The sequence below is a fragment of the Myotis daubentonii genome, chromosome 8 (assembly GCF_963259705.1).
Source record: "Myotis daubentonii chromosome 8, mMyoDau2.1, whole genome shotgun sequence".
Classification (NCBI taxonomy): domain Eukaryota; kingdom Metazoa; phylum Chordata; class Mammalia; order Chiroptera; family Vespertilionidae; genus Myotis; species Myotis daubentonii.
The window spans coordinates 95,551,285-95,567,669 of NC_081847.1; the positions used below are offsets into that span (position 1 = coordinate 95,551,285).

Consider the following 16,385-nt stretch of genomic DNA (forward strand, 5'->3'; position numbering starts at 1 on the left):
GCTGCTGTTCTGGGGTGAAGCCAATCTCGGAGGAGGAGACCCCCCTCCTGTTCGCTGTCAGTGTCCTCCATAGTCCGCACCCCTTCTTCCTGTTGCACTCGGAGTCTCATGTGCATGCCTGTCTTTCCCGGGAGCAGGTCCGTCCTGTGTTTTCTCCCTTTGGCTGTCGCTCTGCGCCTCTCTGTGCCCTGGAACGGGCTGGGAGGGCAGGTGGGTGACTGCAGCGAAGTGCGCGCTGAGTGACTTTCCTGTGGAAAGAGTGCACTTTAAAACCTAATCATGAAGCCCTGACTGGTTTGGCTCAGTGGATAGAGCGTCGGCCTGCGGACTGAAGGGTCCCAGGTTTGATTCCGGTCAAGGGCATGTACCTTGGTTGCAGGCACATCCACTTGTGCAGGAGGCAGCTGATGGATGTTTCTCTCTCATCGCTGTTTCTAATTCTCTGTCCCTCTCCCTTCCTCTCTGTAAAAAATCAATCTACACTAATAAAAGAGAAAAATGGTAATTGGCGTACGACGATACCCTTTTCATTGGCTAATCAGGGCTATATGCAAATTAACTGCCAACTAAGATTGACAGTTAACTGCCAACAAGATGGCGGTTAATTTGCATATGTAGGCACAATGCAGGGAGGCGAAAGGGAAAGCAGGAAGAAGCCCCCTGCCACTGACAGTGATCGAAAACCCAGGGGGGAGCTAAGAGCTGGGGGGCAGGGCAAAGGCGGCCCTGGGGCCGCCTTTGCCCTGCCCCCCAGCCATGATCGGAGAATCAGGTGCCTTTTCCGCCCTGGCCAGTGATAGCAGGAAGTAGGGGTGGAGCCAGCGATGGGAGCTGGGCATGGTCGAAGCTGGCAGTCCCAGGAGCTAGGGGTCCCTTGCCTGGGCCTAAAGCGAAGCCCACGATTGCGGGGCCGCTGCAGCTGTGGGTCTCCGCTGCCCGGGCCGGACGCCTCAGCTAGAGGCATCCTGCAGGGGCAGGGGCGGAGCCCACGAGATCGCGACCCCCTCCCCCCCCCCCCCCCCCCCGCTGCCACTGCAGGTCCCCGCTGCCCGGGCCGGACGCCTAGGCCAGAGGCATCAGGCCTGGGCAAGGGGCCGATCCTGTGATTGGAGGGTGATGGGGGTCAACGCCTGAGGGCTCCTAGTATGTGAGAGGGGGCAGGCTAGGCTGAGGGACACTCTCCCCCCGGCACACACACACACACACACACACACACACACACACACACACCCAGTGCACGAATTTCGTGCACCGGGCCCCTAGTAAAATATATATTTTTTAAAAAAACCTAATCGTGGCTGTTTCCTCATAAGTCTGAGCTGCCGTGGCGATGAGAATAGTTTTTTGTGGAAAATTAAAACCTAGCAGCAGCAGCAGCAGCGCATTTCCCCTCGCAGCCTCTCGTTGGGTGGCCGCAGTGCCTGTCCGTGTCGTTCCCTGGCGTCTGTGGAGCTGCGTGGCAACAGCACAAACTTATCTGGGAATTATTCCTTCATGAGCACGGTTTTCCCAGAGCAACTTGGGCGGGGGTATAGTTTTGGATTAAAAAAAAACATTAAAATTCCATTTCCTATTGTCAAAGTAATTCATGGGGAAGCGAGGCATGTTCATGGACGTCTTCCTATTTTGGATGAGGTTGTTTTTCTCGTGTCCGATGATGAACTCTTAACTTTTTTCTGGGCTATTTTTAGAGCCATTGATCATCTCCATGTTCTGTGCTGCAGAAACATGATAACAATTCCGGTTTCACAGCTCTGACCTCATGAGTTTGCTATTGAGGAAATACTTTGAATTTCTGTGAATTTCCTGGCTGCAAGGTCTTATATGGATGCTGTTATTGTCCAAGGTTATTTATGTATTTAAATGTGTCTTTATTAATTTTGAGAGAGAGAGAGACAGGGAGAGGGAGAGAGAGAAACATTCCTCCATAGACAGCAGCTCAACAACCAGCCAGGCTTTAGGTTCTGGTCCACCCGCTGCTCCCTGGTCCCTGGAACAATGGAGCGCGGGCGGGTCACAGCCACCATCGCGCTCCATGTGCAGCCGTGTGGTTGGTGCTTGGGCACCCGTTTCTTACCTAATCCCCACCACGACCATGTGGCCCCACCATGTGCTTCTCTGGCCCCTTTGGACGAGAGGGAGCACGGATGTGCGTGACTCCTCTGGGCTAGAGCAGAGGAGCTGGGGCCCTGCAGGAGGTGCGCCGCCCTCACCCCCCCAACCCCCCCCCCCCCCCGCCTTCCTTGACGAGAGAGACTGGGTGAGTGTGTGCGCTGGGGTGAGTTTCTCTGGGAGGAAGGCTGTACCCCTGGCAGTCACCGTCTCCTTAACCAGTAACCCACGGCGTGGAAAACCCTCCAGGAGCTCATGGGAAACAGGAAGTGAGGGGACTCGACCTGCGGCCTCGGGGGGGCTGTGCTTGGGAACCCCCCGGCCACCCCAGAGCGCCGTGCTGGCTGGGCCAGAGGGTGAGGGCGCTGGCTCCCGCTGAGGCCTTCGGTTTTCTGGTCGGTGTCTAACTGCAGGTGTGTTCTCCACTAGGGAAGCAAACAACTTTTTCTTTAGTCACTTTAATTTTGATCCATGACTTAAATCTTGCTTCCCCTCGGAAAAAACCTTAGAAACCATTTAGTTTAACTCCCTTCACTTAAAAACTTTCAAAAGGCTCATGCTAGAATAGCGTACTGATCCCAGCACTGTGGCCCTCTCTGTACACACACACCTGGGGTTGTTTGTCTGTTTTCACGGAGATGGGTCATTCTCTACCAGTTGGCTTCTATGTAACAGTATTGGGGACGTTTCCCCACGTGGGGCGAGGGAGGGTTAGGTTTCCAGGGAGCTGACCTGAGACCCTAGGGCAGGGCTGGCCCGCCTGGAGCTGTTGGAGGTGCTGAGGGTCGTCTGGTCTGCCCACAGGGCATTCATTTCCTGTCTCTGAACATTTCAAGGGGCACTTTTTATGTGTGCTCTGTGTTGGAGACCAGCGTTGTCACCTGGAGCAGGTGCTAGGAGATGCCCAGACGGGCGGGGCAGGGCCACCAGGTGTCGCTGGCACCTGGACACAGGCCGGCAGTTGGTAGGTCCCTGCTGTGCAGGGAGTAACCGGCTCCTTGGAGGACGGCGGGGGATTGTGAACGCATGCGGACTCCCTCCGAATCCCAGCCTGGGCCTGGGCCCCAGGGTCCCCATTTCTTTAGGGAAAAGTTGGGGGGGGGTGGCCCACTCCCGCACCTGTGCCTAGGTTCCGCCACGGAAGCCAGGCAGAGACCAGGGCGCAGCCCCTGAGCCTCACGAGGGGGTGCCGGGAAGTGGGATGGGGACAGGGCACCGCGTCTCTTCCCTCTGGGTCCTACGTGGGTCTTGTGGCAGCGACTGACTTACCGCCACCTGCTTCTGCTTCCTCTGAAACGAATGTGTGAATGTCCGCACCGTGGTCACTTTACACCTGGGAGAGACTCAGAAGAACGTGCACGTCCGCCTCACCTGCCGCCGTCTCACTCACAGGGTTCAGAGGTGGCTGAGCTTGTCTGCTGCTCCCCCCGCCGTTCCTCGGGCAGCCTCATCCGTCCTTCGAGATGAGCCCCGCCGAGTGGGACTTCCTCCCACGGCCCTCAGCGGCACCGTGTCTCAGCACTTCGCACATCCCGCTCCGCTGTCTGTCAGGGGCCTCGGGAATCGGCTGGCCGGGCCGACCTGCCGTGAGGCCAAGGCTCTTGCCTCTCAGGTGTCTCGTGTGGCATCGGTGAGCACACTGTGGCCTCAGCCTCATCCAGCAGCAACGCCAGGCCCTTCTCCTTCGTTACTTCTAAGTCAGCTTCACTTCTGTGACCCTTAGCCATTGCTTTTTTTAAAACTTTCATTTTTAAACTCTCCAAAAGAGCGAGGGATACGTCTTAGCTCAGGCTGCTGTAACCAAATACCACTGGCATTTATTTCTCATCGTCCTGGAGGCGGGAAGTCCAAGACCAAATGCCAGCAGAGCAGGTGTCTGGTGAGGGCGCTTCCCTGGGTTTGCAGATGGCTGCCCTCTGGCTGTGTTCTCACCGGGAAGAGAAGGGGAGAGGGGAAGGGGGACGAGAGGGAGGAGGAGGGGGAGATACCACCCCGGTCATGAGGACCCCTCATGCTCTCATCTCACACCAGTTAATTTCCCAAGGCCCCATACCCCGGAGTCAGGTTGGCAGGGGATGGGACAGTTCAGTCCATCCGGGCGACCTGGTGACATTTGCAGTGAGTGTCAAGCTGTGTGGCCAGTGCTAGCAAGTCCTCGTGGTCTGCGTGTCCCTGACGTGGCCGGAGTGGTGGGTGCGTCCTGGGCCAGCGAGGTTCTCTCTCTGGTCCGGTTGGACTGTACCAGGTCTGGAGCCAGGACCCAGCCTGGCATCGTGGCTACTTCTCCCGGCTGACACCAATGCAGGGGTCGCGGGGGTTCAGGAAGGAGGCTGCCAGGGTGGCAGGAGGGTTTTACCGAACGGGCACCACATTTTCTGTCTTTGAGCATTTCCAGGAGGTGGTTCATGTATATCTTTTGGAAAATGTATTCTGTCACCTCCGTTACTGCTCGGCACAACAGTAATTGAAGTTGTATCAAAAGGAGATGAAGAAACCCTCCTGGCCTTGGAGCAAGTGTAACTGTGGTGCTTTTATTTAAAGTGCCTTTGAGCTTAAATTTATTTAATTCCTAAAAATAAGCTGCAGAGATGAGATCCGCCCTTTGAGTGAATCAGAACAACAGGAAATAAAAATGCCTCGGCCACACGCCCCTCCGGCCGGGTGTGCTGCTTCCCTTGGGAACGTGAGTCCACGGGACAGAGGTGATCCCGCCGTGCTGTGAGCCAACAGGCAATGAGCACATTTACTGTAGAACGGAACGGAGACGTTGAGACGTGACAAGGACTCGAATGGACGCGACTGACCCCACACCAGGCGTCTCTGAATGACTTTGGGGGAAGTAGGATAGTCTCAAGTTCCCCGTTTGTCTTCTGCAACTGAGTGATTTAAGGACGTCTACATTGTTGGGCTCTTTATGCTACTTGGCAAGGAAGAGAACGTGCCAAATCTACAGCCTCTTTATCTAAAGAAAATAGGAAAACAGACGAGCTAAACCCACCGAGCCAGGTCTTGTGGGCTGAGCTGCACCCCCAAGAGAGTGAAAGGACACGCCTCCCAGAGGTCCTGGGCGCACCGCTCCCCAAGCAGGACATCCCCAGGCCTCCCAGCCAGGGGGGAGCGAGCACCTTCTGCAGGACTGTCCATGGGAGCAGAACGCGCCAACACCCACCGGTTTCTGAAGTTACAGCCAGGGGACCAGTGTCAGAGGGTGTGAGAGAGACAGGCCTTCTCAGGACGCAGCTGGTGTTCATGCGCTCAAAGTGCTGGTACCTGCACTCTGCGCCCCACTCTCTCTTCCTTCGTGGGGTGCAGACGAGGGGGGATGCCTCCTGTGCAAGCGGAGGCCTGGATGTCTCCGTCCTCGCTGTGCAGCTCTTTCCACCCACAGGGGTGGCTGGTCACAGACGCCGCCATCAGGGCAGAGAGAGTCGCCGGGTTCTCAGGTCTAGGCCCCAGGCATCCCTGACGCACGAAAAGGAATTTTAAACCAGCAGCATACTGACCTTCGGGTCGTGCACCCAGTGCTGATGGTCAGAGCAGCCCCGTAAGTGTGCCAGGTGCTTGCCTGGTGCCAGTCTCCCCTGGGGCCCCCAGGCACACAGAGACGCCGCGTGCAGTCCCTGCTGGAGACACGGTCAGTGGCTTGGCCTGTGCCGGGCAAGTAGGTGTGGGAGCCCCAGAGGGGCCTCGTCCACTCGATGTGTGGGCAGGCCCGGCTCAGGGAAAGCATTCTGGTCGTGGATTTCAAAGGGTGAGTGGGAATGTGTGGGGTGAAGTCTCCCAGGCAGAGAGGACTTCGAGCACAGCTGAGAGGCTGGATGAAATCGAGTTTGAAACCGGAGCCGGTTAAGTGGGGCGGGGGCTATGCCGGCAGTTCCCGTGGAGGGCACCCTGCAGGCAGCGCTTATTAAAGAAATTCACAGCAAATAGCAGCAAATCAATCAGCCTGAATCTCGGATTTGCCCCCAAATCCGTGACTTATCTGGCAGGTTCCACTAACAGCCGCTGCCCTTTATTTTCTTAAAAAAAAACACACAAAAATTTATCTCTGGATTGGAATGAATGTTTCAGAAACAAACGCGGCCTGCCTGCAACACCAGCCCCGTGTGAATACACCAGGTGGTGACACCCTTCCACGCAGCCAGGAAGTTCAAAGCCGGCGCAGACCAGGGCCCGCGTGCCTGCGGTTGGCGTCCCTCCGCGTGGCGGGCCCTGTGTTTGTTATTCGGCTCTGCGTGTGCGAAGGAGACGTTCCTCAGACCGCAGAGCTTGCTTCTTTGCAGACAGATGTGTCCTTTAGATGCTCTTGGTGAGCAAGCACGATGGGTAGCAATGGCTGCTGCTTCCATGTGTCTTCAGTGTCCAGTTCCAGGAGCAACGTGGTCTTTCATGAACAGATTGTGGCCACTTGGAAGCTCAGGACCAAGCCCTGCTCTCACGGACCTCCATCTCCAGAACGTCTCATCTTCCAACCGAAACTCTGCCCGTTAGAAACGACCCGTCCTCAGCCCGTCCCCCCCCCCCCCCCCCCGCCGGTCTGTGAGTGACTCCCGGTACCTCCCGCGGGTGCGGTCACACGGTGTCTGAGCACAGGGTCCCCCGGCCTCCCTCCCGCTGTCGCATGTTGCAGAGCCTCCTTCCTTCTCGGGCTGAGGAAGACTCCGTGTGTCGTCACAGGTCGCGTGTCTCCTCGTCCTCAGTGGGTCGTTGGGGCGCTTTCCCGCGGTGGCTGTTGTGGGTGTTGCTGCTGTGAACATAGGTGTGCAGGTGCCTGTTTGTGTCCCTGCTGTCAGTGATTCTTCCCCTTGTGCCCCCTCCCCCCCCAAAAAAACACACAGGAAAGCTGCAGGGCGCTCGGTAGGCCCTTGTTGAGTTCCTGGCTGAGAAGGCAGACCTGGGAGTCGGGCGTTGGTGCCTCTGCTCACTGCCTGAGGTGACCAGGCCTGGAGCAGACCCCGCACCCTCTCGGCTCGCAGTCTCCCCCCATCTCCCGTCTGCGCGAGGGCGTCCCTCCGCTCGGGCTCCACCCTTAGGTGAGTGCGTGAGGCGTTCTGCACAGCCCTGCAGTCGCTGGCCTGGCCCGGCTCCTGTTCTTTGGTGGAACTGGAAGGGGCGGGCCCTTGGCATGAGCAGATCTGTCATTTTCACCTCTGAGTGCCCTGAGCGCCCTGGCAGCCAGGCACATGGAAACCTGCCACTCGGCCTGAATTAACCTCCCACGGAGGCGGAGCCACGAGCTGCCCTCCGCCAGGTGCTGGCTGCTCTCATCCTTACGTGGTGGCTTTTATGAAGGGTTAGAACTTTGGTGAGTGTGTGGGGGAGGGGGGAAGAGGGTGGGAGAGAGAGGGAGAGGGAGCGGGGGAGAGCCTCCAGCGAGAGCTGCTGCTGGGGCTGGCGATGGAGATAAAGGGGAGGAGCCTGAGAAGCTGCGGTGCCTACTGAGCGGACTGGACAGTAGCCCATGTGACGCCCCAGTGCAGGCGCGTTCGCTCTCCGTTCTCCGCAGAACAGGACAAGCCTGACTGCGAAGCGCCAGCGAGTCAGCCGCAGAACGTGCTCCGGGAGATGCGATGTGGAGCCGCCTGAGAGCCGCAGGGAGAAGGCGGCCATGACGCCTCCCAGGGAGCAGAGACAGCAGAGGCCCCAGCGTGGCTGCTGAGCCGCCGTACGCTCGCATAGGGCTGGTGTGACCACGGAAGATGTGTTTTTCTTGGCAAAAGAAGCAGTTAATCGGTACAAGCAGGCCAGCCGCCTACCTCGGAGCAGGCGAGGTTTTTCCGAAGGGAAAGGAACTCACAGGGAAACAGGAGTCCCAGGCTGCGACCTGCAGGCGCGAGGAGGCGTCCGCTCCTGGCTTATTCTCACTTCCTGTAGAGATGGCAAACGGCGACAGTGACTCAGTAAACGCACTTTCCTCCTGACCGTGGGCTGAGCCCCGGCCTCGGCGACAGCGTACGTCCCTCCCTGAGAGGGCGCCCAGCACAGCCTCCTGCTGCTGCTTTTTTTAATGCTTTTATTGATTTTGGAGAGGATGACAGGGAGAGACACCGATGAGGGAATCGCCGATCCGCTGCCTCCTGCTCGCCCCACACTGGGGATCGAGCCTGCAACCTGGCCTGTGCCCTGACCGGGAATCGAACCCTGACCTCCTGGCTCCTAGGTGGATGCCTGACCACGGAGCCAGCGGGCATGCAGCCTGCTTCTTTCTTGGTCTTGCAAGAAAGCCAGCCCTGAGGGTGACTTCCCCTGGATGCTGTTGGCCAGGTTGGGGGGACATCTTTTCCTGAGCAGACGTCCTCCGTGTTGACAGGGCCTTTGGTTCACATACAGGCACTGCAGGGTCCTGTGACCGACATTCCTCAGAGACCTTTCTGTAATTTCTAGCTCAGATGTGGGAGTGCCCCCCTCCCGCCGGCTTCTGTGTTTACAAATAGTTAATGATCTAATTGCCTGTTTTCCTCCAACGTGTGACATGAGCCCAGAGACAGAGGCGCCACTAGGCAGGGAGGGGGGGGCTGCAGCAAAGGCAGGACACAGACGTGTTGTCGGGAGGACCTGGGACGGTCATGGCCCCGCTGACCTGGGTTCACCCGGAGGAGATGGAAACGAGGGCTCTGCTCTGCCCCCTGGGGCGGGGGGTGGGGGGGAGCGCCTGAGGGTCTGCCCTGCCGCCTCTTTTGACCAGTTTGGGAATGAAATGCTTCTTTGCAGACGCCCACCTCCAACACAGACAGGTTTTAGCTTTTCCCACCCAGTGCTCTTTCCTCAGAGGCAACACTGACTACAGGCACTGGGCATGGGGGGAGGGGGGCGGGGGGGGGACGGGGAGGGGAGGGGAAGGGCCCGGCCCAGCAGGCGCCCGGCTTGTGAAGGGCTCGGAGAAGGTTCTGGAGTCCCGCGCTGGCGCTGACGGCCTCTGTTGGGCTTCTCTCTGCAGGTGGCCACAGCTGGCTCCTCAGTGCTGCTGTTCGAGGGCGTCCTGACCAGGGCGGCCTTGGGATGGTGAGTCTGAAAGTGGTTGTGGGTTCTCCAGGTGCTGCTTCGGCTCCAAGTGCCACGGGAAGGGCGAGGCGTGGGCACGGGCATGCAGAGGCGTGCGTGGCATGAATGCAGCGTGATGGCTGTTCCCGCTGGGTACACCCTCCCCGTGCCGAGCAGCCGGAAACAGAACACGCCGCCCCTCGCGCCCTCGTCCGCCCAGGAGTGAGCACGGTGGGCAGCCATGGCGACGTGTAAAGCTGTGTGGGTGTCTTTACTCCTTCGATCCATTTGCTCTCGGACAAGCTCCGACCATCCTTGTGTAGAAGGACCCGCCCTTTCCCAGGAGACAGCACTGCCTCTCTGTGACCTCCGAGCAGAGACCTGAGGAGCGAGTCGTGGGGTTCATGGGGGGCGGTGGGGGGACACGACAGCATGTGCAGAGGCCTGCGGTGCAGGGTGCTTGGTCAGCCTGAGGGGCTGTGACCAGAGAGCGGTAGGAGGGAGGCTGGAGAGGCAGCTGACCACATGGGCCTTGAAGGCCGTGGTGGGCCTGGCTCCACCTGAGAGGAGGGGAGGCCAGGACTGAGCTGCACTCCCTGTGCCCGTCTGAGGCTCACTGTCGAGCAGGCGGAGCGAAGACCAGCCGAGGCTCCGGCAGTGATCTCGCAGGCAGCCCTGCAAGCGGGGGGCTGGTCGGACTCCTGCATGTGCTGCAGTGAAGGCCGTGGGGTTGGAGAGGGAGGGAGGCGGGATGACGTGCACGCTCTGGCCCGAGCAGTGGAGAACACGCGGTGCCACTCGCTGAGATGGGGAGTCAGAGGGGAGCGCAGGGCTGCAAGTTGGGGTGCAGGATTTGTGATGGCTGGGTGCCCGTTCCACCTGAGCGTGGAGGTCTCAGAAGGCAGGTGGCTGGAGGCCTGGCGGTCAGGAGAGGGGAGGAAGGGGTGTAAGGAGGGTGTGTTTTCAGCCGCCCAGAATTTTCCAAGCGCAGGGTGAGCCCCAGGGGAGGAGCGGCAGACTGGCCTCAGCGTCTGCCTCCCGCGCGGAGCTGCCTGCAGTCTCCACGTGCATTGTCTTCAATGGGACAGGCCCGGCGGGCAGCCCCGGGCGGCGGCTGGTCTCTGCCCCTGGGGCTCGGGCTCTCACGGGCCCAGAAGGCAAGGCCGGGTAGTGATTGTTTCTGTTTCCTGTCTTTCAAATTTTAGTCGAGGTTCAGAAATCAGCTGATTTCCCCTGGAAGCCCAGATCTCTGGATTCTTTTGAGAACGTGGAAGAGCTGCTGTGTGGCCTGTACGTCCACGGTAGCCGCTGCGGGAGTGGGTAGAGGCTGCCCCTCCGTGGACGTGGGCCCGGCCGTCAGCGTGGCCCCCAGCTCCAGGCTGGGCCCGGGGCCGGGAGCGCCTTCAGGGCAGGAGCCAGGCCTTCGTCACCGTTGCCTGTCCCACCCGGTCTGAGTAAACGAGTGGCCAGCTTTTTACGTACACACTCAAGAGAAATTATAAATCCAGGGGCCAGTGTCGGTCAATGTCCAGCTAATGATCTTGTTTTTAATTTTATAAAAACAATCTATGGTAAGCCCAATAACGTAACATATCCAGGTTAATATTTACTCTTTTTTGTTGTTAATTCTCAATTGAGGATTTTTTTCTATTGCTTTTTTTACAGAGAGTGGAATGGAGGAAGGGAAGGAGGGGGCGAGAGAGAAACATTGATTGGTTGCCTCCCACATGCACCCCGACTGGGGCTGGCATCGAACCTGCAACCCAGGTACGTGCACGTGACTCAGAGTCAAACCCGTGACCCTTCAGTGTGAGGCTGACGCTAACTATGGGCCACGCCAACCAGGGCTACGTATTCAGTTTTTAATTAACAGAGTTTTAGGGTAGGTATCGATAGGCATTCCCTCTTCCAAAATTCAGCAAAGAGGGTTTAATCCTTGCCCTGTGGAGTGGGAGAGTCCCTCTTGTCTTTGGGACGGTGCTGGTTTGAGGAGAGAAGGGAGTGAGTGACCAGACAGCCACCATCTGCTCTCAGGGCTCAGCGCTCAGCCCTCAGCCCTCGCCTTGCCCTCCCTCCCTGACCCGCCGTTGACCGGGGTGCCCGGTGTGGGCATCGCGCAGACTTGGTCCCGGCACCGGCCTCCTGGCACCAGCGTCCTCACGAGTGACCGCATCTCGTCTTTGAGTGAAGATGCCATTCGCCTTCAGCTCAGGGCCAGCATGGCGACTGCGCGTCGGTTACAGGAAGAATGGATTCAGGGTGAGGGGAGCTTCTCCCCGCACTGCACACTGCGTCCAGGGTCGTGGCCCCGGAACTCACCGTCTCCCTCTGGGTCGCACATGGGAGCCTCCTCTTTAAATGCTCACAGGGCCTGCTGTCTCCCTCACGGCCTGGCCCGCGGAGGCGCACTGTCCCTCCGAGTTCCCCGAGGAACGGTGCCTTACGTCAGGCACACACATTGGTGAGGAAACGAGGAAAACAAAATAGTTTGAAATACAGATGGGAAAGGGGAGCTTTCATCTGTTGATGGAAGACGGCCCCAAACCAGAGAAGGCTTCACAGGAGTTTATTTGAGCCAAATGCGGAGGACGCGCCCAGAAGCAAGGTCGAGACAGACAGGAGATGCCCGAGAGCAGCCGTTTCCGCTCCCTCTTATGCGTCCGAGTCCAGGGGGGATAGAGGGAAGGTCCTGACCCCTTGGCGGGAGGTGAAGGAGGCGGAGAAGCAAGGTGGGAACTGGGAACGCTCCAGGTGGTAAGAGCAGCAGGAGTAACAGCCTCCCTACGGGTGGGGACAGGGACTTGGTAAGGAGCAACTCCCGCCCCTGGAGACGGCGCTGGGGGCACAGGCGACCGTGGGGTCTGTGGGGTCTGCTCGGTGCCTGTGCCGTTGAGGGGTCTCGACAAGGAAATCACTCTGGTTTCCAACGGCGTGTTGTCTGGATGCGTAAGGACGGGGAGGGCCGCTGAGGGCCAGCACGGCCTTGCCGAGTTTGCGATCAGACCATCCCATGCGGTTGCTGATGGCCACTGAGCGTGTGCGGCCTGCGTGCGCCCCCGAGCGTGTCAGGTTCATGACGGAGCCCTTTTCACTCACATCACCCGCCGAGGAAATGTTTACCGGGTGCGACCTGAGTGCGGGCCGCAGCGGGAAAGGGCGGGCGGCTCTGTCCTCCGCCCGGCGGGTTCCGTTGGGATTCACTGACCACAATAATAAGCAAGTGAAAACGGAGATGGGCCTGGCTCCCGATGAGAGAGAAGGGGACGGACTGGGAGACGCTGGAAACAGCGGCCGGAGCGCGGAGGGTGGGTTTCTGGCTGGCGCTCTGCAGCCTGCGTAAGTCAGACATTTGTTCGCTCCCCTGTGACTGAGGAGGATCCGTGGGAACAGAAAACGGGGGGCGGGGTGTAAAAACTCCCAACAGGAGTAAAACCCCCCAAACCCAGAGTCGGGTAGCCTCCCCTCAGGCACGGGCCCTGCTCTCAGGGCTCAGCGCTCAGCCCTCGCCTTGCCCGCCCTGAGCACAAGGGCTGAGCGCTGAGCCCTGAAAGGAGTCGGTGGCGGGCGCCTCCTTTACGGGAGGCTGAAGGGAGCAGCAGGCCTTTTCTGGGTGAACAGAAAAGCCAGGTCATCTGTGATGCGCAGTGAATCTAAACGAAATGGGTTCAGAGGTCGTCACCTTAGCAATTCTGCGATAGGGACCCCTCGAGACTCCATGGCTCATCAGCCCCTTTAGCAGACGGCCCGGAGCTCCGTGGGGAGCCCTCCCGCGGTATTTCCTCCAGAGCGTGACCCAGGCGCAGTCTCATACACACACACACACCACCCGTCAGGCGAGTGGACACAGCCCCTCTTCCACCTTGCAAACCAGCCCCCCAACCTCAGCTTAGGGGGACTTGGCATGATTGGCGGCTACTGGGCCTGACCTGGAAGTGGGGTGAGGGGAGCCCCCATGGCAGAGCCAGGGGCGTCCCTCACCCACGAACGTGGCGCCCGGCAGCCTCCTGACCTCTCCACTCCTGACTTTTGCAGCCTCCTGCTCGGCGGCCTGGGAGAGGCCTTGCTGGTTTTCTCAGAGAGGAGGGGCGCCCCGAGATGACGAGGTGACGATGGAAAGGGAGACGGGACGAGCCCGGCGTGGGAGCAGAGCCCGGCTGCGGAGCTCGGACGAGGGTGAGGAAGCCGAGCTCCCCCTGCGCCAGGAGCTCCCGGGTCTCGGCTGCAGAGAATGGACCGGTGCCTCTTCCTCGAGAGGCTCGCCTGAGCCCCACCTCTGGGTGTGCGGACGCCTGCGGACACCCGGTGGAGGCGCCGCTCACCTGCCTGGCATGCGGCCTCTGCTGGAGCCGGCACAGGCGCTGCTCTCCCTGCTCGCGCTCCGTGGGCGCCGCCCCGGATTTGGGGTTTGGTTTGTGTGTTTACATCTTCGGAGCCTCCGGGACACCCCTTCCTTGAGCTCGTGCGGGCTGGTCCGAGCCTCACCCACCCACTCACGGGGATCCCTCCCAAGGGCGTCCATGGGGGAGCGGGGGCTCGGCCGTGAGAAGCCAGCAGGGGCCATCGCCCCAGAGCGGGTGCGAAAGCCCAGACGGGTGCGTGTTCCTTCTGTTGGGTTGTGTCATATTAATTTCACACTTTTTTTTCGCTCACCGTTCAGTTAACCTGACACGAAACGATCACCACAGCAAAGAGGTGGATAAGCCCAGGGTGTCCTCCCGGGCAAGGGGAAAAGAAACACGTCTAACATGGACACACACCTGTTATAGTCACATCCCTAAAGCTCTGAATCCATTCGGTCCCCATATCTGAGGAGGTTCCAGTCATTGAACACAAGTATACTTTTCAGGCCAATTAAAGGTTGGATTAAAGCTCTAAACTGTGCCTCAAGGGGACTCCAAAGAAATGCATTTGCATGAAATGGTTGTTTGATTCTGAGCCCACAGTGAAGGTTTAGGGAAATAGTGCCGAATCCACGTCTCTGCGCAGAAGAGGCGTGTGACTCCTCACCTCTGCTGGTGTCGGCCTGGGGCCCTCAGAGCTGCAGGAGGGCAGGAACCCCCCCCCCCAGGGCACCATGGGAGCCCCAGCCCCGGGAAGGCTCCTGCCCACCCTCCGCCCAGGAGGAACAAGGGGGGCGCGGCCCTGGCCCTGGCCATTCCTTCTGCGTGTCCCTCCGACACGCTGAGGAAAGGCGGCAGGAATGGCTGTACACGTGGAGTTTGAGTGCCTGTCCTTGCTGGTCTCTGCTGGCCGTCCAGGTGGTCGGTTTCCTCTGACCCTCACCGGGATGCCGGCCGTCTGCGGACGGAGGATCAGATGGAAACCCGGGTTCAGAGTCTCCTTGTTCTTTTGCTCCACGAGACTCTAACCGAGGCCACTTCTCTGCTGTTCGTGGAAAGAGGCGTCTGTCCGAGGGTCGCCGTGTGTCTCCCGTGGCGTCTGCAGAGAATGAGGAGGCGCCTGGGGCTGAAAGGGCCCCATCCCAGCAGGACAGACCCCAAGCACTGGGGCGGCAAAGCTGTAGACCTTTTTATGAGTCTCTAGCAAGGGTTCCTGTTGTTGTTTGATCTTTACCCTCATGTTCCAGAGTCCTGTTGTTTTTAAAAATCTGATTTCTCGCTTTGCCGTCAGCCAGAGGTGGCCTGCAGGGTAAGCCCGGGGTCTGTAAACCAGGGGCCCCTCCAGGCACCCAGGCCCCTCACCCGAAGGACCCGTGTGCTCACTCCTCTGGATCCCGGTCCCTGGGGCCGCGGTGGCTGCGAGTCGGGGGCTGTTTGTACGAAGAATGTGCTCTGTGTCGAGAGGCGTGTTACTGATCTGCTGCGGCCGTGAGGGGGCCAGCCTGGCGTTGGCCTGTATTTGTGGGTGATCGGCTTCTCTCCTCGGCAGCCCAGCTGGCGTCACCCTGGGAGGGAGCCCTCCCTCTTTCGTGAGTTCTCACCCGAGGACACTCTGTCCAAGGATTCTCAGACGGAGGAACAGAGGGTGGAAGGAGCTGCCCCTGCCCAGCCCCAGCCCCTCCCTGGCAGCGAGGGTGGACCCCAGAGGAGCACGCAGCCCCTTAGCCCCTCCTGGCTGCGTGAGAGACCCACGGGGCTGGCCAGGGCACGGCCACTGCTGTCCGTCTTCACCCCGGCATGGCCTGCACCTCGGGGAGCATGGGCCCTGGAAACAGGGACTTAGTCCAGCGCTGTTCCTGGGCCAGCGATTCACATGACAAGTAGGAGGCGGGTGGGGGGCTGCTTAGTAACAGGGCGCCAAGTCAGAGCTGGAGAGCTGGGACCCCAGGGGCTGTCCCAGGCTGCCCGCACTCTGGCCAGTAGCGTCCATCACTCCTTCATTGGTCGCCATCCTGCCCCTGGCACCACTCACCACGTGTCCATGGCTTCTGCGTTGTCTCCAGCAGAGCAGCGTCATCCTGCGGGAGCCAAGTGGCCGGTCCTCAGGTTGGTGAGCTGCAGGCAGACCGCCCAGCGGGAGGTGCTGGACATTCATGCGATCGCAGACCTAAAGCAACGCACATCCTGCTCCCAGGGAGGCCTGGGCCTGCGAGAAGACCCAGGGATCGAAATTAAAAATCACATAAATCAACCGCTCTATTGAGATACAACTCGTGCCTGAAAGTGCACCCAGTCCACGCAGACAGTCCAGCGGTTCTTAGTGCCTTCACAGCGTTCTGCAGCCATCACCACAGCCTCCTTCAGCGCATTTCATCCTCCTCCGCCCCTCCCGCTGACCGGGCAGTGCGCGGTCCACCCTACAGACCCCCAGGCTCCACGGGAACGGGATCCTGCCCACATGGCCTTGTGTTGGACTCGGGTTTAAACCCTCAGTTGCCAGCTCCGTGGTGAAGATGGGCCTTTTTAGAGCCGACACAGGGAAGCGCCCAGCGTTGGCACCACGCCTCCCTCGCACGTGGGACACCGGCAGTGGCGCCACGACGGCATTTTCCAGCAAATCCTTGTTTCCGTCTGGGCGTGAGGCTCCACTTCCTTCTGACAAGCAGCCTGCTTTTTCCTAAGACGAAGTCTCTGACGGACTCACATTGTACCCAAGAGCTTCTCATTGTGCCTGGCCATGTGGCTCAATGGCTGAGCATCAGCCTGCGGACTGAAGGGTCATGGGTTCCATTCCGGTCAAGGGCACGGACCTCAGTTGCAGGTTCCCTGCTCTGCTCAGGAGACAACCAAATCGATGTGTCTCTCACATCGACATTTCTCTCATCTTTCCTCCTCCCTTCCACGCTCTAAAAATCAATGGGAAAATATCCTCGGGTGAAGACGATCAATGAT

The 16,385-nt window shown here is 59.5% G+C and overlaps 1 protein-coding gene across 1 annotated transcript in view; it reads left to right on the forward strand.

Annotated features, from left to right (window-relative positions):
* TMEM241 (transmembrane protein 241) overlaps positions 1-13,969 on the forward strand; it is a 58,907-nt gene extending 44,938 nt beyond the window's left edge. The window contains exons 15-16 of the mRNA XM_059707478.1: positions 9,050-9,114; positions 13,126-13,969. Of these exons, the coding sequence (XP_059563461.1) occupies positions 9,050-9,114; positions 13,126-13,192 (132 nt within the window). The 3' untranslated portion in view covers positions 13,193-13,969. The remainder of the gene's footprint in view (positions 1-9,049; positions 9,115-13,125) is intronic.
* The last annotated feature ends 2,416 nt before the right edge of the window (positions 13,970-16,385 follow it).